This window comes from Phymastichus coffea, unplaced genomic scaffold, assembly GCF_024137745.1.
Source record: "Phymastichus coffea isolate CEN01 unplaced genomic scaffold, Cenicafe_Pcof_1.1 PCOF00198, whole genome shotgun sequence".
In the NCBI taxonomy this organism is placed as follows: Eukaryota; Metazoa; Arthropoda; class Insecta; order Hymenoptera; family Eulophidae; genus Phymastichus; species Phymastichus coffea.
Window position 1 is genome coordinate 1 of NW_026707009.1, and position 23,943 is coordinate 23,943.

The 23,943-nt window shown below is 33.1% G+C and overlaps 1 protein-coding gene across 4 annotated transcripts in view; it reads left to right on the forward strand.

The window, feature by feature from the left end:
* Window positions 1–6,116: 6,116 nt before the first annotated feature.
* Window positions 6,117–23,943, forward strand: part of LOC131673792 (dual specificity calcium/calmodulin-dependent 3',5'-cyclic nucleotide phosphodiesterase 1-like) — a 125,592-nt gene continuing 107,765 nt past the window's right edge. The window contains exons 1-3 of one of the 4 annotated variants that reach the window (XM_058952076.1): window positions 6,117–6,590; window positions 11,208–11,324; window positions 11,376–11,590. In XM_058952076.1, the coding sequence (XP_058808059.1) occupies window positions 11,461–11,590 (130 nt within the window). In that variant the 5' untranslated portion in view covers window positions 6,117–6,590; window positions 11,208–11,324; window positions 11,376–11,460. Of the gene's footprint in view, window positions 6,591–11,207; window positions 11,591–23,943 lie in introns of those variants that run through there. The other 3 variants (XM_058952077.1, XM_058952075.1, XM_058952079.1) reach the window with 3 other exon arrangements.

Sequence of the window (23,943 nt, forward strand, 5' to 3'; positions counted from 1 at the left end):
TCTCCACGAGCTTTAGCTTACGTACAGCGACAATATGCAAAGAGAACGTCATTAATACGTTTTGTTTTGTGTTTTGCGATTTTTTTCCAATTCTAAATACTTGCCTTATCGAGCAGTACAATTTGTAGTAGGTCTTCATCACTTCGTATTGTGCGCTGCTGGCTGTAAGGCAAAAGTTAACAAAGCAGGGCTTTTTATGTACACGTACCGCAAAAGCCTTGCTAATATTATACTTTAACGCCTTCTCTGCATTTTTTAAGCTCGTACTTAAGACATTTGTTCTTTCGTTGTCATATTTTTTGTATGACGCATTGCAGACTATATTTAACGAGACCCCGGTGTTGTCGCGTTACCTCTTTTTTTTCGTAAGGACGTAACTTTTGCTCTAAGCACACCTTTGAGCTTTTTCTAAAAGCCGACTTTAAGTTTTGTATTTTGTATAAATATTCATGATAGAATATATTCATCTACATAAATACTTGATATTCTAAAGTTCTTAAATAACTTTCGTTCGGCCATAAAAATTATTTACACGCTTCAATTCTTTTATCTGTCGATATTTGATTTAAACTATCAAAGTCGTATTCAGATTAATTACATTATATCTGATTTCGAATTGAAATTTAATGAATGCTAATGGCAATGTATGGTCGTAAGTGGCCATTAGACAAATTGGATCGCTGTAGCGCAAATTTAGATATTATGCTTGTTCGCTTCATTTCAAATACAATATAAACAGATTCTAAGAAAGTTTCAGACTATTTAAAAGTTTTGAAACGAAATCTAGTGTTCATCACGTGGTATTAATCAAAACTTTCACAGTATAGAACAGATGGATACACATAGCAAAATCTTTTGTTTAATGAAATTTCTTGGACAAAATTCATTGGGATTGAACAATTAAATTGAATTGCCAGAATAAACAAAAGTGTCTGTAAATTGACGAAAATGATAGAAAATAATAATAATAAAGAAGGAAAATAAAAGTATTTTAATGTAACTTAATCTTCCTAAAAGCTTGTAAATGCGATGAGAGTAATATGGGCTTTGGCAGTGCAAAATGTTTTCAGTAGTTCAAACACGTGCAGAGTCAGCCAAGGCATTCTAAGCCAGTTGCGGAGTCAACTAACTGCGAAATCGGAGAGATAAGCATGCACGTTTGATCAAGAAAGTGGAGAAGAGATGGCAAATAACATAGAGATTTTTGAAGCTTCTGCCGACTCCAGCTGGCGGTATTTGTTTGAGATATGCAATTGAATTAATCTTATTAGAGTTGAAGCAGGTCAGTTTCAGTTGGCTCTTATGTGAGGAAGAAACGCCTCTTTTAATTTCCTGGCCGAGGTACTTTTACTTTTTCTCTCTCTTTCCACTTTCGTTCAGTGCTAATTTTTGAGAGGTTCTGGGCCACTCACCACGAACCATTCACCAATGTTGATTGCTTCCGTTCTTTACTTCGCGCGCGTGTACACGTTGATTTGCGCTCTTATGATCCCACCGTAAATAATGCCCATTAGACGACTGTGGATTTTCTCCTTCGCTAGCTTTCTCTGATCCTAAGATCACAATGTTAATTGCTCCTGCTTCATTCGCTTATTGTTTTCATGTTTCATCGGATTAGTAACTTTCTATTGATTTATTTTGTGCTTAAACTATTCATTAATACTGGTTTTTCCAGCTACAACTATTTATTACCAGTTATTCCTTTCTCTAAGAACTACCCCGCAACTACGTGCGCAGCAGTGAGCTAACTTCGAAGCAAAGAGAGTCGATCTGGAAAAAGGGCACGTCGTCCGGTCATCGATCGCACTTCAATTAGCGCGACTTGAAGCGTCGCTAACGTGCTTTTAGCCCGTATTCAAGCGCATTCGTTGCGGCGCACACACACATATGAACCTCACTTGATGCTCGCTCGCTGCATGCTTGTCGGCAATCCATTCGGCTGATTGGAACCAAATGGAACTAGAATATTAGCCACTGCGTGGCTGACTATGCGGCCGTGAGTATGCCGCAACCAATACATGTGCAGCTTCTGAAAGTGAGCATTCTCACTTTTTACTCCACTAGATTGCTTTTAGACGCTCTCCCTCCTTTCTGCTAGGCCTTGAATTTCATTTCTAGTAATAAAGTGGTTTCAACCAGGATCTTCGAGTAATTTCACCATTAAATTTGCAATACAGGCACCAATGTAAAAATAATAGATTAATAAATATCAAAATAACGGTTTTCTATATTTTTTGAATATATAAAGATCTTAGTTCAAATCATTCGCCAAGAGAAAATGTTTGAATAGAGATACTGTACGGGAAAATGATTTTTTTTTCATTATTATACTGGTGAAGAAAGTTGGCAGATGCAAAAAAAAATTAGAAACTTCCTTGGCAAAATAGCTTTGCAAGTATCTACGTGTAGTCAGAGTGATTAGCTTATAGAAAAATGGAACTTAATTTTATCAAGTGGTGCTTTAAAAGTTTCTAGAAAAGTTCTCCCTGTAATTTATTTTGATGAATCACGGAGAAGATTGTAAATTATTTCTGTGAAATGTAATAAGTTAAAATAATAAATCTTTACAAAATTTTTAAATAAGGATACAGCAATTTTTATTTTTCATCGCTTTAATAGAATAATGACCAAAATTAACACTTACAAAATGTTACTAAGTGAGATGAAATAACTTTATATTCAGTTATAGAGATATAGTTCATTAGAAATGAAACTTATTTTTTTTCGTAAACTATTTACATAATTCTCTTCAACTCTCCATTTCCTTCGTTTTTGAACAAATGCTCATCTAATAAATGTATCTATAAAACTACGTCTGGAACTTTTATTACGCCCGAACATATAGAATATTTATGGTAAAGCCAATATTTTTCCCTGCTTTATATGACTGCATAAAATTTTGTAATGAATAAGCTTCAATAGAGTTGTAATCTACACTAGTTACAAAGATGAAAATATTTCCATTCTCATATTGCCATCGATTTGGAAATTACGACGAATAGGATGTGGTTGTACTTTTTTATGCTGTACACCCGTACGGTGATTTATTGCCATCGGCACAGATCGATCAGCCAGCTTTGAATGAGAGCCTGGAAGTGTACAGGTATATGTGAGTGTATGTGATATAATTCTGAGGATTCGATCAGCTGTTGCTGCTTTCCGAACCAGAAAAATCACGCTTCGCTGCTAACAGGTTTTTCATCCACATTGTCAGCTTGGCGATAACCGTAGTGAACTTGCAACTTCGAACACAATCGAAAAAAAAAAATATTTTTCGGTCGTTACATTTTCATACAATTGAAATTTAATTTCTAAATTGTCCTTAAATCTGAAAACAAATCTATTTCATCATAAATACATACTTTATCCAAAATTAGTCTACTTTTTATGTGATATATTTGCTTGTGGATTCATCATATGTCAAGCGTATTTATGCATGAGCAAAATGGATCGATAGAAATATCGGACGGTAGCCATTTAAACAAACTGATGATAAAATGTATAGGTCTATACAATGTATACTTATCAGAACTGGCCACATTTTATTGTATCTACATGGAAAGAATGTCCGAACTAAATACACGAGGGTAAAGAATCCCACCTCCTATCCCGATATCCCTCAAAAAAAGTTTCTTTAACAAATCCGAATAAATCATGTAAATCAGTTAGTTAAGTACTTTCACTTCTTCTTTCCTTCTCTCTCTCACTCTTTCTTTCGGTAGATTCGGACGCGTTTTTGATCCACTATAAAGCAATATCGACGATCGCTAATGTATTCAGGATTTTCCAGCATGCAAGGCATCATATATCTGTCCAACTTTCCTACACTTTTCCCATGGCGATACTTGCATGCTCGACCACGCGGGTACGCCTCTTTGCCACTCGGGTTTCTCATGTTAAAAGGGAAACGCCTATACCTATGCTCTCCAGGGTATAGTGGCCGACAAGGGTAACCCGAGCGAGTTCGAAGCCGATAGCTTTGTGTTGTTTTCCCTTCTCCTTGCGCAAAAACAAAACAAAGTCTAATAAACAAGAGTTAAGAAAAAAGCAAGGAGGTGGTCTCCGAGCCTTGATTTTTGTTATTGGTCTTGAGTGCAGGGTGCGCTTCGACCGCGGGTTTCGAATATAGGGGAAGGGAAGAGGCCCATAATCGTAAACATTCTAGCTGAGGTGGCAGTGTGAAATAATATTTATCTTTTAGTGGTATATATATATATATATATATATATATATATATATATATATATATATATATATATTATAGGCTATCGGTAGTGGCTGTTAAAATCCAGTCTTTCTTGAAATTTTGAAAGAGAGAGTGAGACAGACATGTGCGGCTGATCGAGCCGCGGTATCGGATTCGTCCCAAGTGTACTACATGTACTAGGCGCTTCATCTGGAGAGTGAGCGAGCATGAAAGAGAGAGTAAGCCAGAGGGGGGGGGGGGATGAGAGAGAGAGAGAGTTCTAAATATAGAAATGCAGACAAGAAAATAGTGCAATCTATTTTTGTTGAAATTTGGAGGTCATGGCTGAACTGATCCGGAACCTTGTTCATAACATTGCGCCGAATATCAGGCTTTGCCTGTGAAATGGGTCATTTCCTCTTGGAAAACCTGATCGATTCTTTCTTGTCGATGCTTCACCTATACTAAGCGCTGCCTCATAACTATCTAGATACATAAAAAAATACTTGTATTAGCACAAACCAGTACTGCCGCTTTGCCAGCTATTTTTTCAGCGAAAACGCTTACGTGAGGTGACACATTATTAAGTTAATTTGATGCATTTATTCCGTTGATTCTTTTTGGAATGAAAGTTATTGTTTGCACAAGAAAATAGTCATATTATCATCTGTTATTTTTGCCCTCATATACACCCAGTTCGTTGGAGAGCAATGACGATCTGCGAATGTTGCCTTCTGAGGAGCTTAATGTAATTGTACGCCTGGACTAGAAGCGTTAGAGGAAATCGTTATATACTTGTTTATTTGTGTGAGGAGTGTAGATATTTGTACTTCTCTCATAATAATACCACACATAAGCTCGTTTAACAAGCGCGTGGGGTAAAATTTAAGAAAATACGTCAATTTCCGGGAGGAATCAATATTGATACTAATTACTATATTATTATTCATCGAGGCCAATACTGTAGTTAAACTGCACGTGTACACGTACATATTTGTTTGCGCAGTACAACTGAGGAAGTAGAAAGGTATAATTAAAGTTCGAAGTTGTCGCTAAGTTATACGAAATTGACATTTTTATGCCTAGGCCATTGAAAGAGTGTCATCGGCAAGTGCGATCGAAACTCAATTAATGAAAGTAAGTAAGGATAGCGCCACTTGCTGTGTATCATTAGATGATTTTCATACGAGAGCACAGGCTCATCAGCGCAACCCGTGAGAGTATAACAAAAATAACCTATGTTCAAATACATCGGTGACCTGTATTCGCGCTTCAATGGCTCGCGTGAACTCGCGCATCCCCTCTCGCATTAGCGCGCGGAAGGCGTAAAAATATAAAGTGAAAAATAACAGTCACGTGTGCGACGACGAAAGTCCAATAATTTTCAGAATGCATGTGTTCTCCGTCTAATCTGCGTGGGCTCCAGCAAAGGGATTATGTCAAGTAAGCACTCGATAGGTATGTCAGTGTATCGCGTCGCGGCTGCGATTGTGAATTCGAGGGAGAAAGAGAGAGAGAAAGAGAGAGAAGGAATAAGAGCGCCACGTAGCCGCGGAATCGATTTCCATCCGCTTGACTTGCTTCATCATCAAACTTTCCTCCCCAGGCGTGACAGCTTGTCGCTCATCCCTCGAGGCTCGGTTTGTTCACCGCAGCCCGTTCGCGTCCGCCTGGCCGCACGTAATAGGTACGGCCAAGTAGTCCAGCCAGCGAGCTTGCTTTTCGATCGCTACTTGTCGAATAAGAAGTAATTCGGTGCTCGCGCAAGAAGCCGCAAGCCAGCTTATACGTATATTTACACGTATGTCTGTGTCGGCGTGTGTGAATGCCGAGCAGGATTGGACTTTCCGGAGTGCTGGTGCGCTGGTAACGAGGGTGAGGCGCATGCGCGAGCCTTCTACGAGCGGCAGTTGTGACTGCAGCGCGCGATTGGCAAGACACGTGGAGTGGCAGTGTCTCGGCCGCTGCGTCCTCGGATGCAGCTTTTCGCGCTTCTCGCCCTTCCTTCCTTCCTTCCGTCCTTCCTTCCTGCCTTCCTTTCTCACTTGCATACCATGCTTCTTTTTGCCTTCGTCTGCGTTCCGATTCTCGCGCTGCTGCAGTCGTTTTCGTGAGTTCGATCCGCCTGCGCTTTTGTCGGTTTTTCCGTTTACTGTGCCAGCTGGTGCAGCCTGAAGCTCTTGTAGTGTTCGTCCAATTTCTTCGCAGCCAAATCAGTTGGACCTGTTTTGTTTACGGATGACAACTTTGCAGAGATACCAATAATTATAAATTTAATCAACACAGCAGGATCAATGTTCCCCCCTGCCTTGATATTTGTTTGTTTACTTTCGGATAACTTTTGCCGCACGATGACCGCGACAAAGTTGTGTCTCTCGTAAATAATTACGGCACATGGGCTCTGGTAATAACATTTTTCATTGATTTACTTTGTTAAACTTGTTTGCTGCGTAGAAATGCCAAAGTGAGTCGTTTCTCTTTCAATCAACACTGAAGTTACAATCATCTACTTTGTGTATTTTTTTATTTCGTTTAAATTATGTTAAAAAGTTATTCACGAAATGTTATATCTAAGTACGACTTGAGAGAGCACAGTAATGAATTAGTATTGCGATCAACTTCCTTACACTTCCGTGTTGCGCATATAAAAAGACGACACCTACCACCAAACTAAGATTTGTAAAATGCCACTCTATCTTATTATCCTATTTTAATAGAAGATGGAAAATGGTATTTAAAACAACAATTTTTTTTGTCTCTAGGGCAGTCAATAGTCGCAAGGAAAGAATAACAAATAATGCAAGCGTAGACTTTGAGTCACGAACATTTTGAACAGATCAGATTAATAGTTTCTTACACATTTCTTCAATAATGAACTTTTATGTAATTATATTTATTACTATTTCAATAGCTATAGGTTGATGTAGCCTACGATCGTTTAGTGAGGTACACACAGATATTTAAACGCAAGTTGGCATAATAGAAAAAATTACAAACTAAAATTTATCATGAACTGCAAATATTATCAATCTCATTAATATCTACTAAGATATTAATATTGGTTTATTTTTAGAACTTTTGTCATTAATCTGATTCTCAGTGAGGAATATCATTTCCTTGTCGAATTTTCGGAATATTTTAGTTCTAGCATACCGATGACTCCTTAATATAATCACTTTGCTCCCATTCGGCATAATAGTCCTATGCCTAGCTGTATTTTTCGAGTATATTCGTGAGCTAAATAGTTGTAGTCCTCTAAAACTTGACCTGAAGCTTTATAAACAATTGTAGTTCTCTGAAACGTTGACTTAAAACTTTATATCATCATAATTTTCAATATGACTAATCGTATAGTTTCAATGTTCCATAACACATAATTGAAATAGTATAATACGACTGGAATCAATTCAACTATTTTTTAAATTATCACATAGCCACGCGAATTATTCTAATTATCTTTTCAAATAAAATCTCGGTTCTAAAGAACCTTTTACATATATATATCGTTCATTAATTCATTCGAGTAATTACGAATAGTCACGTGTTGATTGCAGTATAAAGCTAGTCTTGATATATGTGTAGCGTTTTGCAAAAGCACATGTAGCAAATGAAATACAATTATTGTATACAAATTATACCAAAATTGAATGTTCAAATTCATAATAATGCAATAAAAGTACGGCAATGACAAAAGTCAAAACTATAAAAATCTTTATTACTATTTCGATGGTTTTATGTTAATTCAAACCAATACCAATTAAAAAATTTGTAAACTTTATGTAAGATTACACTGTACCGAAGTAGTTTATAAATATAGCTAACTGTAATAAGATTGAGATAATAGTTAGATACAGTTTAATGAAGACCATTAAACTACATGCAAATAAAGTTTTTTTATGTTTCACATTATTCAGCAAAGAATAGTCAATGCACCATTTAAAAATATTAAAAAAGTACATTGTTCTAAAGAATTGACGCGTTTTACATTTGGCACGCATATTATTTCAATAAACTACGAGACAAATACTTATTTTACTGAGTTGTAAGTAAACTCAGTGAAAATTTCGAAGCTCTTTCTTTCTAAAAACAAAGGACAATGAAATGGGGTTATCAAAAATTTTAATATTGTTTTGTGTAAAGTTTCATTTAGCAGAGATCTAGGAGAAAGTTTTTCAATGGCATAAAAGTATCGTAATCAATCTAAACAAGGGAAAAACTGTTTCCGAGTGGGGAAAAAAATAAAACTAAAGAAGTTTTAACTTTCAGGCTACTTCGCCTTTAGATTTCCAATATTTTACATACGAAAGCAGATGATAGAACAAAAGATACGAAAAAACCGAGACTTGAGATTTGATTCAACAATCATTTTTGCTTGACTCACCTTCTTTTTTGTGATTTGTGAACGGAAAACCGGGCTCGGTCTGTGTGTGTGTGTGTGTGTGTGTGTGTGTGTGTGTGTGTGTGTGTGTGTGTGTGTGTGTGTGCGCGCGTGGGTGTCTGTGCCAGAGAGAAAGAGAGAGAATGCGTGCAATCAGTCGGCGTCAAAATCCAGGCGGTAGTGAGAGAGCGGCGAGGGGAAGGGTAATCCGGGCGGTGCTTGGGCAAACGCCGCTGGGCGCTAATGAAAATGCCGCCAGAGGCGCAAGATCGAAAAGCGATATAGGCGTCCTGTTTTTCGCCCGATTGGCGAGTCCGACTGCGCTACCTATCTTTCTCTTTCTTTCTCTCTCTTTCTAGTTCGCCTTGGATTCCAGATAATTGCATTCAAGTGTCGTTCTGTAAATAGTGAGTCTCGAGTGACCGGTCACTGGACTGTAACCTTGAAAAACTATTATCTGGACACTCGTTAGCCAATACTTTGCACGAAGTTTTCGACAGCTTCCTCCCAAGATAACGAACAAGTATTCTTTCAATATTATTTTTCATTCGTATAGTTTGATATCGGCTGTGATATTGCAGAATTTTATCTGCCTCTCATATGCATTATTCAACAAGCCGAGAAACGGAATGGGGCTGAAAGCTGGCAGATATAACATGCATAGAGTAGTCTCATCGAAATCTGTTTAACTGTAGATGGATGATATGAATTTTGATCGATTCATTATTGAAAAATGTGGCTAGCAAATAATATAAAGAAGCTTATCAAAAAGCATGAGCATATTACTATACGTATAGAGAACATATGTTTGATATGTGCGTGAATTTAGATAAATTTGAACTTTAAAAAATTGTTTTCTTAACTTCTTTCCTCGCCTTTGCAGTCTCTCGTGTATTAAAAATTACATTTATCATAGCCTAACCGGCAAGTTTTCCAGTAAAAATGCCGAGATACAGCCTTACCAGTTTGACATCCTTCAAATTGAATATGTCTACAGAGTATGAACGAGGCGCGAGAAACTCGTGGAAAAAAGCCGCTTGATCGATTCTCATGGCTCGGTTAGCGACGATTACGTGGCAGGCTCGCGTGCTTGCAAGATCCCACGCGGCCGGAAGTGGCTTACTGAGGACTGTATTTCGGCCGAGGGTTGCGGCTACTCGAGTCGGTGCCTACTTTCGTGCGATCGAATCCGATTGCGCTAACTTAATCTGCTGCTGATATAAATAATTTATGATGCCAAGTGAAAATAATGTTAGACGCGTTTGAAGTGTTGTGTTCGAGACTGATAAAACTAGGATATCAAGGGCGGCCGCGAGCTTATTCTCATTCAATTTACTTTTTCTCTCGTCAAATGGTATCGATATTTCATTTTCGGTTTTTGAAAGAGTTTGGCTGCAAGATGCTACCAAACTTTTTCCCATTTCATTCATTTGTGAATTAGATAATATCGGAGGTCTATATGTAACTGTCTGATCACAGTCCATGTATACCACTAATTTCATATATATGCTGCTACAATCAGAGAACTAGCGCTTATCGTGTGTGCTACATAAGTTAATTTGCCTACATTTTTCGTGAAATTTTCAATTGAAATATTGAAATCTTTATTTGTTATCATAACCGTTTATCAAATTACATTTTAAAAAGAACTATTTGAAAAAGTAGGTCTTTGGGAAATCGCATGTTTGCAAAAAGTAACTGAAATGTATTTTGTAGTGAATCCAGTGAAGAAACAACGACAGCTCCACACGAAGTAGAATTTATCGGGGAATGTTCGGCAATTATTTCTAGTGTTAGATTGATTGCCGACCGCATAGCCAAAGCTCGGCGTTGTAGCTATCAGACGCGTAAAAATCCTTGCCAGTCCTCCACCGCAGATACGAGTACACACACAGACGCACCGCACACGCTATACAATCGCTTTTAAAAATATTCGTGGAATTCAAGTTACGCATAATACAAACGTCAGGAGCTTCCACGGCTGAGAGGAGAAATTTCTTTTCCAAATTCAAATCATGTAGTCGCGGTTGTACATTACTCCGAATTCATCGAATACTTTTTGGCTTATGATTCCCCCGAATACTACATATGTACGACGTTTATTAGCAAATTCCTACGTGCTATAACGTGCAGCTTTGCGAGGTCTTGTGGGAATTCTCTAGTGAAAATTGAAAACTTAAACGGAATAATTTTGGACTTTTTGTGCCACTCGCAAGTTCGCGTGTGGCTTCTCTACAACTGTAGCGAGCCGACTATCTTCTTATTGTAAGCACGCGATCTAGTATTTGAAACAGCAGCTTCTCGAGGCACTAATGTTATTTTCAGCGAAAGAAATTCATCGATAAGTATTTCAATGAACAAATTTTTTTTCTAAAACGAACTTGTGTACATTAGAAAAATGTTCAATATATTCAAAATTATATAAGTTCAATTTGTTTCTTATTATTTTGAACGTAGCAGAGCGAATTGCTTTTTTAAAATAATCATTTATGCTTAAAATTTTTCGTGCGTGATATTTAACTGTTGCTTCCTTTGTCAGACCAAGATTTAACGCACTCTCTAAAAAAACATTCACTTTGGTGAATTCGCACAGCAAACGAGATGTAATTTCTCGAAGTAATAGCAAGTTTTTAAACGTCGTAGAAGCGATTTGAAAAGTTGGTGCTGCAGCACGTAGAAGAAACACAATCAGGAATAGTACGGAGAGAAGGAAAACCTTTATCACGTCGTCGCTTCGCTGCAGAGGACATTTCTTGTGATGTGAGTGTGGGATATATATATATATATATATATATATATATATATATATAGCTATACGTGCAGTGGTGGTGAGTGGACTTATTCCCAATCGGTGGAACTACAAGTACGCAATTCGCGCCACGTCGAAACATGTAAAATGGATGACAAAACTTGCACCGATGCTATGTCGAGCAGTGAGGAGGCTCACAAAGAAACTCCGCATCAGAAGCTCTTCAAGAAATGCAAGAGTGCGACTTTCCACTTGGACGGCGCAACGTACACAATAGGTATGTTCAAAACTAGGCAACTACGGAACTCGACTAGCTACGCTTATTTCGTTCTCTAGCCGTTTTCATCTAAATGCGCACTGACGCTTCACATTTCTCTATATATGACAGTCTATAGCATTTTAGATTTGAAAATTGAAAAATCACAAAATTCATTGCTAATGTCTGTAAGAAAAGTATCAGTGTAGCTACAACGTTTAAGTCTGTTTCTAAATTTTAATAAATATATAATATAGTTTCAAAGCTTTCAATTTCAATGATCTGATAAACTGAAAAATAAATATTTAATCGCATATAATTAATGTTAAACGAAGATACTAACAGAAGTTATCACAAGTAAGATAGCAGGATAATCGTAAATATAACAAGTTTTACGAGTATAACGACGAGGTTTACCACGTTTCTTGTAGCGTTGTGGTTTCTCTCTATACGTAGAATGCATTTCGCACCGCACCGAACTGTTCGAAATAGAATGTTTTTTAAAAATCATGCGATATGAACCTCTATGTTTCGAAAACGTACGCATTTAATGAATATTTATTAAAAACGTAAACAAAGTCCTTGAAGCACGATTTTATACTGTTAAAATTAGTGTATATTTGAAAAATGTTTAATATGTTTGAAATTATATTAGTACAAGAAATATTATTTTAAATTAAGACTTTCATTATCATTAATCACTTTTAAAGAAAGAACTATATTTTTTGTTCCAGGTAAGCAGACTTAAAAATGGTTAAAAAAATATTTAGAGATTTCATAACATTCGTGGTGAGTGAAAATAATGAATTATCATTTGGCATTAATTTCGCAATGTTTTCTCGGTCAGTGTAGTATCTATTAGACAGATATTAGACAATATCTATTTATCTAGTAATATGTAATGAATGGCATTATTAATAACCAGTCGCCTGTTTTTTACCTTTTATTAAAATATGTGTGAGAAGGATGGAGATTCTAAGCTCATGGGCAATGTTTTCTATTTATTTACAATTATCAAAACAAAATATTTAGCCATGTAATAGCTGTATAAATAGTTATACGTCTATTTTTTTATCTGTCATATCTAAGGTATATAAAGGGCTTATTATGTCACAAATTACTGAATGATCACATGGCAATTCAAATTTGGCGTAATCTACTTACCATTTCGATTTATAAAATCTTGTCTTGAAAATAGTCGTATTTCCATTAAAAAATTATGTCATGTAGTTTTATATACACTGATAATATAGTTATTTACGTACTTTAGCCGAGACAAGTGAGAGTACGCTTGAGAAAGATGTCTGTAGCGCGGAATAGTATAAACAGTAGCATAAGTACTACTACTTTATTACTAAACAACAGTACTAATAATCCTGTGTAACTATGCTTTTTTAATATATTTTTATAATCTAGAAATTCATCAGTTTATAATATTCATCACTTATTTGTAGTATAATTATATGATATCTTATTCTTTTTCGTTGACCATTAAATTGAAATCAAATAACATAAAATTCACTGTATGATATCTCATTTTAAAGCTGGTCAAATAAGCATAAAAGTTGAATCTTTTTCAATAAAAAACCGTATATCAGTGAAATGTTATGGCTTTCCGCGTTTAGAAGTTTCATACTGTCGTACATACTGAAAAAAAGAATTTTATTAAAAGTATAATTCAGTTAAAAGTTTGCGTCTGAGAAATCTTATAGAATTCACAATAAATCAAGTATTAATAAACTAAATTAATCGTACAATGAACTTGGCTTACAGCTTACAACAATTAATTTTTAATGAGTTTCAGGTTGATTTTATTAAAATTATTGCAAAAATGTTATTGTAAAAAACTTATTTTTATATAAAACTTTTGTTTTGATAACTATAACTCATAATGAATTAAAATTTACAGGTCATACGAATTATATGAAGCAATTTTAGTAACTATTTTCAAAAATATTATTGCACATTCTACAATTTATTAAATTTAGTTCAATATAATATTCAGTATATATATTTTACCTATAATTATTTATAAGATAATAATAATTATAATAAATAAATTTATACACATCTACCATGAACTTATTGAATTTATACACTAATATATTAAACAAGTTTATCAATTCTAAAATCAATATTATTAAAATGTATTATCTCAAATATTTTTCTCAAACCTACATAAATTAGTTAAAAACGTTTTGGATAAAAGTTAGTTACGCTATTTCTCAATTTCGCTACTAAGAAAATCGGAAAATAATGCAAATAAAACAAAAAATGAAAGTCTTCTACGAAGGCTACGAATCGTTATCTTATTATACATATATCTATACATTATTATCGTAAGGATGAAGTGAGCCCTCCCCATTCTTCCTCCGTTCATTTCCTTTTTAGGTTATTTTTACCATATTTCGAGGATCTTCTTCCATCTCTTCCCCGGCTACTTAATACTTCTTTTCCTTTTTTAAATGTAATTATCTCTATGAATCGGTAACTATGGTAATTACAAATCATAGAGTATACTATGTATATTATGATTTTTATTTATATTTCCAGTATTACTGCAAAGTTCATTATTATTTACCCTGTATCATTAAGATTTTTAATTATATCATAGTATATATATAATAACCAACAATTGAAAATTTACTGTAACTTAAATTGTTCAAGAATGGTACGAAATTTCAGAAACTCGGAAAATATAGATAAAAAAAATTTATAACATTTCTAGTTAAAAATTATTGTTTTATATAAAATTTCATATTTCATGGAAAAATATAATGGGATATATTTTATTATTCATTTAAAAGTAACAGTTAATAAAGAATTTCTCGATTTATTTTTTTCGTGGTTTTTGATGATTGATTTTAATATACTAATTACTGTAATTTTAATACCAACAACTATACCATTACCAAAAACTATGATACTAATACCAATTATGGTGATTACCATATCAATTCCTGTAATATCGTAATAATTTACTATACTATGATTTAAAAAACGTAGTATACAGTATTATTTACGAATTGATATTTAATCTATTAATATAACTTTTTCCTTATTTGGAGGGTTGGCGAGCGGAGCCTTAATATATATTGAGTTGAATTTTCCCGGCAGGCCTACTCACCTGTCGGTATGCGACCGTGAAATCTAGGTAATATTTAGTGATGTTATAAATATTGAAATATTAAGACTGAGATTTACCTTTTTTGAAAGACATGTGTATTAATGAAGGTCAGAATAAGATTATTTTTTATGTATTGAAATGGAAAAAAGTAATGGTGGTCATTACGTTTACATCATTCCTACGTACTCAAAATAATTAACGACAAAGAAATTAATTTCTAGCATATAAATAATGATCTGATGCTATACTACACATAACTATTGAATCGAGATTTACTAATCTTTATTATTACGATATTGCGTTTAATACGTATACACTTTGAAAATATGTCGGTCAATATCACTTCCAGAAAAATTAGATTTATACGACAAGAGTTTTCGTTGAATGATCTCGAAAATAGTTAAATTTTATATTTTTTTATCTACTTATTACAAAAATTAGGTCTATAGCAATCGATCAGAGAATGTAGTTGAATTCATAGTCAAATCCATGATAAAGGAATGCTTACTTACATGTGTGTTTTTGAAGTGTAATTTATAGATAACGTTGCAGGCCAGCTGTTAAAATACATTAAGAGATATCTGATGTTGCCAGACGATACAGAATAGTTGCTAATGACACGATTGTTAACATATAAAAATTGCGTTAATAATCTATATGTTTGTCTCCCCTATCATGTCTAATTCAACTTCTAGGATTCCATTTGAATAAACAAGAAACATTATAAAATGATATGTAGAAAAGAGTATTAGAATAAAAAGACTTTTGTAATATATAATAAATATTTAGCAAAAAAGATATTTTAGATATAATTTTCAAAGAAAATTATTGAAACAGAAAATAAAGGTTGCCCGACGAATTGATAAACTTTTTCATTATATACTACACCGCCTATTATCAATATAAATTTGATAGTTTAGGAATATATTTAAACTTAAAAAATCATGGCATTTTCAAAAAAATGAATCGATCTTTTTCCTCACAGTTGTCAGTGAGTAACTTTAATAATGTCATTTATGTGTTAACAAATATACCTACTTTCTCTCATTCATTTAAAAACACTAGATGTTGTAACGGACCTTCATAAGCCTTCCGCTATCACTTTTAACTATTTATTTTTCCATATTTATATCACATCCATATATCGTACATCCTTGTATATGTTAACTTTTCTTCGACTCTTTTCAGCTTTGGCATTATCTAAGGGGGTCCCCTTATCATTAGACATTCACCTACATTAGTTCACATTTAGATAACCTTCTTTTCAGTGAATCACAAACACATATCTGTAAAACTTTTTCATAAAACAATTTGAACGATATTGTGCCTCACTGTATAATTAAATACACTTTGATATTATGAATATGATTTTTTGAGGTCACAAATGGTATAAGAAATAACACGCTACAACGATCTTTGCTGGAACGCTTTTCTAGAAGTTATCTTAGTGAATTTTTTTTTCAATTTACGCTTAGTGAAATGAAATTGAGAAATGATTTTGAAAAGTTTCAAAACGTTATAAAATGTATCTCTAGTTATTTCTTTTAATCATGAATCGGTTCTACTCAGGTATGATTATCCGAACAATCTTCATAAGTTTCCCCTTTTCAAAGGTAATTTGAATGTGCTATAAATCTCTGAAATCCGCTCTTGATATCCTTCTCAAAGCTTGGTAACTTTTTAAATTTTGCAGAAATTATAATTTATGATAAACTCTATTCTTTTTATTTGGGTCGTAGAAGAGGCCTAGGAATGTCTGGTCAGCGGCAAATTTCATCTTTCTGTGATCGCAGTTTGTCTGCTATAGTTTTATCTTGGGAAACGCTGTGCTTAATTGATGTAAGCAATAATTTTCTTTCCTTATTTTCTTACACCAATCAACCTCAACGTCGACTAAGATAAATTTCATCTTTGTAGATGTTGAAAGCACATAGTTACTTATTTTTATTGACTAGATAGGGTGTCAATTCAACTACCTTAATGTGGGGTACCCTTTTGAGTAAAAAATATTTCATGATATGTTTTTCGAGTTAGATTAACGATATCTGCTTTTATTTTCATTAAGTTCTAAAAAGCTATTGCAAACGTAAAATATCATTTTTGTTTTTATCGATTCCAGAGTTGAGCAAAAATAGATAGTCACAAGATAACAACTGATGAGTCAAAATGTTTTGAAGCTTTTAATGCACCGTCTTATAGTATTAAGACAATAGTACTGAATTAAGGCACATTTTTGGTAGAATGTGTTAAATACAAAAAGTGGTTAAAAAGGAAACGATATTTTCATTTATTATTATACGTTTTAGCGGTTAGCAGCGTGATTGATTATTCAAATCTAATTGCTGATCATTGAATTTGATAAAATGACATACTTTATTATATTTTCCCAATGAATATATTCAATCATATATAACGTCTTATTTCACTTCTTCTGATTGGTATTATGAAATTAACGCTTGAGAATTGGTAGTCCTTCACTTTTGATACAATAATTTGAACAAAGTTTATAACTTGTTAAAAAATTCCAAAAAAACAGCATGGATCAGACCTATATCAGACGCATTTCCTCTATACCATAAATTCTCAATTCAATAATTTTTATGCTGCAATAGTAAAAAATGGTACCATCGAAAAATAAAGTCTATTCTGAATTTTCTAAAATTATTAATTTTTTAAATTGTTTATTTTCCTATCTAAATCTAATTTATACAGGAATTAAAATAAAATTGTAATTGTTTTTGTATGCTTTCAATTATTCACGTTCTTTTAAATTTAATAAGTACTTTTGCACTCTAGTACGGGGTTTACTTAGAAATGCATGTTTCCATTAAATCAAAATCTCAGATTTTTCTTTCTATACGTTGCTAAAATAAAAAATAAACTAGTATTATAACGGTTGATGTGAAATTGCTATGAGGCTGTGTTATTCTTCTTGTGGTATAAATCGATCCATCTTTCATGGCTACGCAAAAGTTTGCTCCTGTGAGCTTTAAGAACTTTATTTTGATTTTTGAAAAGAAGAAGAAAGCAGCATAGTTATAAACAATACAGTTCAATGATTTCGTCAAGAGTGAGTGTGTCGGAATACCGATTTTCGATTATATTACAGTGAAAATTTCTACTAATATTTGATTACTATTTTTTCTACTACTAAAAGTTCTGTATTGAAAAAAAATACAAATATGTACAATGGCAAGTATCTATGATAGATCGAGTTAAAATGTTGAATGAAAACAGTTATTGTATTCTTTGTATTCTTGAAATTTCACAGTAAAGTAAAAGATACGACCATCATTATTAATCGAATTCTCCTTTATAAAAAAAGTAATTGATGGCATGTTAAATTATTTTATATAAGATCTGATTGACTAACATAATATAGTCGCGTAATACACTATTATGTAGCAGTAAATAAGCCTGTATGAATGATTTTGAGTTGAGATTTTACCTGTAAAAATTCAAAATTGACCATAATTGATACGGGTCATTTTGCAATAAGGAAAGAAAAAAATAAACTACAATATTATTGTTTTAACATATTTTATGAAAATAGCAGCGAGTAAATAATTTTTTAAAAGCAAAAGGTTATGCTTCAAAATTATTCTGATTATCAATCGAAAATTGAATGATAATTGAATAATACGTGATATTTGAATGTGTAAAATTAAAATAAACGTTGTAATTTCGCAATCTTTATTCAAAAACCAAAATAAATGTTTAGTAGCAATTTGACCCTTATAGTTGAATAAAACTAAAAGATTATTTATAGCATCTGTCGATAATTCATGATAAATCATATTTTATCGCTGTGATATGTAAAATATGGTATTTTTGTAAAATTGACAAAACCTACCTATGAAAAAAGTAATTTATGTCAGATATGTTAATGAATATGTCAAGAAATGAAAAAGAAAATAAGAATTCAGGAACCGTTTCTGACTGACTTCAACAACATTTTATAAAGCACTCGTTGAAAAATTTAATTAATTTGTTGAATCGCGTAGCAGTGCTATATTTGTATGTCGACGAACGAGTAACAATCTGAGTACTTTGAAAAGGAGCGCACTCCATTTGAATAGACTCTGAAGCTCAAGTAAGACACACACACAGCACGTAGTGCCGTAAATAGTTTATGTGTGGAAACGCCCACGCACGGACAAGGGCTTTGGGAAACTATGGAAAACCTGGTAAGCTCTGAGACAAGTCTGCGGCGCATGTCGAAATTTCAGTGAGCGCTATTGCAAACAAGATGAGCTTCCTTGACGGGTTTGAACTTTAAGGTGATCGTTGTCTGTTAAAAGCAAACTAGGTGAACCCATCGGAAATCGAATATCTCGCGAGTTAACGCTAGGGACTCTCACTTTTCTTGCTTACTAATAATAATAACTTACTCCCTCTTATTTTTGAAGGTATACTGTCTGTAAATTAAGTGTCCTGCCTATCATCACTAATCACTGCCTTTGTTTTCTACCTCATTAATTTGATGCTTTAATAATAGCTTACAAGCTTATCACCTTTGTAATCATTATCGATTTTCCAATTCAAGTAACCTAAGTGATAACCCTACATGTGAGGCTAGTGTGCGTAAATGGCTGTATCTTTTCATGTACGATGGATTTTTCAATAGATTAATCTTTAATTATGCACAACAATTCAAAACTGGAACATAAAAAAACTTTGTTGTCATGTTTATTCATGATTCATTATTAATTGTTGATATAGTCCGATAGTTCGTATAGTCGTAAGAAAAATTAATTGAGCTTCCCAGATTTTCCATAGTTTCCAGAAGCCCTTATGCTCGAGCAGGCAGCATTTAGCTTATGTACGCGCTGGAAAATTTCTGACGAATGTTCTCGAAAGCGTGAATGACGATGAATCAAATGGCGTATTACATATCTCCGCAAAAAGAAAATCTGGAGATATAAAAAATTCAGTCATCCGAGTAACAAATAGCTCCTGCGAAATGGATTAGAACATCAGAAATGATTCGAGTGGATGGAACTGTCACTGCTTAATAGTACAAACATGAAACCACAACGACGTGACGCTATAGCAGGCGTAAATTGAAAATCCGAGTGCTATCTGATGTTGGTTTCACTTACTTGATTCAACAAAACTCTTCAACGAGTATAGCGCAATAAAGGATAGCTAGCTTTGTGAATCAAAATAAATGATCATTCAAACAAGCTAGTCAATTTACTAGGTTTGCGCACCATTAAATCTGATTTACATAATTTACATAACGTGGAAACTATTCAAAGCAATATTTACACGTTGATTGACAACTACATCGTATCAAGGTATACTCAATGTTATGTACTAAAAAATAGTCACAATAGATTTAAATAATATCGGTAACAAAAATCACTGTTCATTATTTAGAATGGTATTAAGCTATTGGTCGAGTGTATAAACTCGTAAATAGAGGTCAGATACAATAATGAGGTTCATGATAAAGTGAATCATTGGGTGAACTGATATGTAGTATCGGTCGCATTTTCAGCTAGATTTTCGGATAATGTTGAAAACAGTCCTGTGTCGGACCAGCATAATAATAAGGGTTTATCTACGTGATGTGCACTCGACATCGTACTTGTACTATTTATAGGTTTATTGATGTATGTATATAGCTAAAGCCGCAGATCACTCGGCACAGGCGTCGGTGTGGGCGATAAGCTCTACCGTTGCCCTTCGTTAAAACCTATCGGCTGTTACGCGAAAGCGTTCTCTTGCAAGCTCAGCTATTTACTAATTCTCGCTTGTACTTGAACATGCTCACCGCGAATAATTGAAGCTGCGCTGTATACAGATATGCTTGTTTGTACACTTTACGCATCTATCATAGAATCGTATTCTCAATCGATGTAATCATTGCATCGTACCCAAACAATCTATCGTTGCTACAGTTGACTAATTTTCAGCACACAGTGTACAAAATTTCAGTGATTCCTATTATCGAATTCATTTCGCATTCTCAAAAAGCTCTTATTGCGAAATTCATAATAAGCATTAATTTATAAATATAGTTTATGCAAACTTAATAAGTAATCTGAAATCCTTAGTTGAGTTTTACTATTAATTTTTATGATTGTGAATCAAATAAGCATTGATTAATAATATATTTGAGATGCTGCAAAAAATAACTAATCATTTGAAAACAATTAAATTTATAGTCAATAAAACAGATTTCCAAAGATCATAAATGTCTCATTTGTCAGCATAAAGTCAATGCATCGTAATTCCTAAGATAATATGCAAGAAAATAGCTCTTAGAAACATTGTTGCTTATTGCATTGTTATAAAAACATTCGTATAGGTCAAATTATTACAGAAAATGAGTAAAGTAATATTGTATGGAAAGATGAGGACTACCTAAACTGACATTAACAGCAATAACTAGTATAATTTGTTTAGTAAATTTCATGTCCTTATGTTGAAAATAAATAACGTGACTTGATAACTAAAAGTTCGAGGAAAATTTGAGAAAATTGCTAAATTTTCAAGCTGTTAAGTGCATTGAAACATTTTCATTGCCTATAAAGATATAATAAACGGAATTTCAAATTTAATAAGGTACGTGTGTCATCCGTAATATCACGTTTGAATTTTGGGATCATAACTGTAAAAAAAGCTGAGAGACAATAAGCTTTCAACAGAGGTATGTTAGAAGTTGCATCATATTGGCTATGAACTGATGATGCTCACTCTTGAAGTGGTTGAATTAATCTGTTTTGTCGATACAACCACCATACCCTCAGTGTATCTTTTATTTTTTATAAGAAACAGCCTTTAGTTCATATCTATCAACTCGGAGAATGTGGAAGAAAAGGTCATCTCAGGAAAGGTTTAGCCGCCGGTTATAGCCGGAATTTATGCCTCTGTTCGATAATTGCCCACTCAAATTGATAAACTGTGACTTTCTCGAGTTTCCTCCTACGTATCGTCAAATAAAAAAATGTAAAAAATGCTAAAAATGAAAATAAAATTGCCATTTTCAATACTACGGCATTTGACAAGTTTAGAATGTGTTTATAAGGTTTTTCTAAAATGCTCCCTGAATGCATAAACGAGTCTTCTATACTTAAATATTGAAAAATTCTTTCTATACCCGCGCGTCCGTGTGCGAAGCAATGTGATTGTCTGAAATAGAAGATTCTAACTCAAGTGTACTAGTAAAGCAATTCGCAAGCACAGCAATTTAACACACAATTGCGAATGACTTTGAGTTATAAAGTACTAAAACTAAAGTACTAATACGTAAATGAAGTCGGTAATACAATCGTTCAATTAATAATAAGGAAATGATCAATCCTCATGTGATGAAAGTTAGAAAGGGTAAAGTCCGTCATTGTGAAGTATCTATCTGCACTTTACAAATGACTTTCGATAATACGCTGTCATAATGAATAGTATTCAATTATTCAATCTGCAAAATTGAAAATAGCATTTATTTTTCTTTTCAATATTAAGTATCGCTTAGTAATTATTTCATCTGGTGAATTGCAATTCAAGCAAAGTAAACCTTAATTTGTAATAATAAAGTAATATAATATAAATACGGTATCAATACCTAGCTTAGATATATTTAGATTGTACCATAATAATATTATTTTATTCCACTGCATGAGCGATATTTTGGAGTAATTGTATTATAGGTTCATGGCGATAGGTTAATCAAGTTTTCTAAAGACAGCTTCAAGCGTTGTAAGTGTTATTGATATCGTTAACTGTTGTAACATTGACTACGTTAAGTTTGATCTTATTGTACCCTTGGCTTAAAAAAACTTATCTAAGAAATACAATATTTTAGATACTGATGCAAATGAAATTTTTATTTAATTACATCAATAATTTCTGTTAATATTTTGCTTAATGAATTTGCTATTCTTTTATAAAATGAACTACATGATCCAGAAGAATGATCTGAAAAAATACATTCATAAATGATTTTTAAGAGAGCATGAACGGTTGTCGCTTGCTGTTATTGATTTATGTTTTTTCCTAATACACAGCAAAAATAATTTTACTATACTTATTCTTTTATTTCGATATTTCTCAGAAAGGAATTTTATAATATCGATGAAACAGATACTGTCTGTGATTTAATGCGTATTAAGTGAAATGCAACAATTTACTAATAAATAATGGATGCTGAGATTATATGTCTATCGCAAATTCAAGAAAGGAATTCAAGTAAACTCGAGATCATAAACAATCTTTTTTATCGAGATTTTTATAGAAATTGTCGAATGGGTATTATACATATCAAAACTTCAATAAACTCTAAAAGTTGTAGTTCTTTTAAGTCTACCAATGGCTCGATATCTATATAATGATACGCAATATGCACGACTAAAAATCAATTATACATTATAACATTAACATAAAAAATTGTTGAAACCGTTATTTTATTTTATAAATATATGTATTAATAGATTGATTATCCATACGTCTTTATATTGCTTTATAGATTTTCAATGTTCACCAAAATAAGTATATTGGGAGCTCTTTTCAATATTGATATAAAAATTAATGACAAAAATTATCGTCCGCTCATAGAATGTTATATATGAAATCGTTCCTTTAAATTGATTCTTGAACGAAATATGATAGCCGAGCAATTTAATCAATACGAATCAGTTGAAAATGCTACAGTTTCCAGCAATCGTATTCAATGTTAGTCGGTAAAGTAGGTACTGGAAGCACAGATGATCGACTGCTTTTTATCCTACGACCTACGATCGAATGAGGCGACTACACGTGGTAGACTTTGAAACTTTGTTGGGCAAATACGATCCTATAATCTCAAATGATAACACAGAATTCTACCATTTTATAATTTTTTTATGTATACTTAAAAAAACTTTTACGATATTAACTTCAATGAAGTGTAACTCACCGGCGAATGCTAAAGAAAAAATAAAAAAATAATTACAAAGATTTGATTATTATTACGCTTACGACCGAAAGTTTATTTGCATATTTGTATCAATTTTTTCACAAGAAAATGTGAAATGAGTAGTTTACTTTTTAATTATCCATTAGCACCCGACGCACATATTACAGTTTATAATTATAAATACCATTACAAATTCACTTTCAAACGTTCTTTAATATGAAATTTTAATATGTACGCATTCGATCGAAAATCTTGAATACAAACATACGATAACTAACACGATAAAAAGAAATTTGAACGAGTTTAAAAATAAAAAATAGTGTACGAAATCAACTTTCTACATCATTA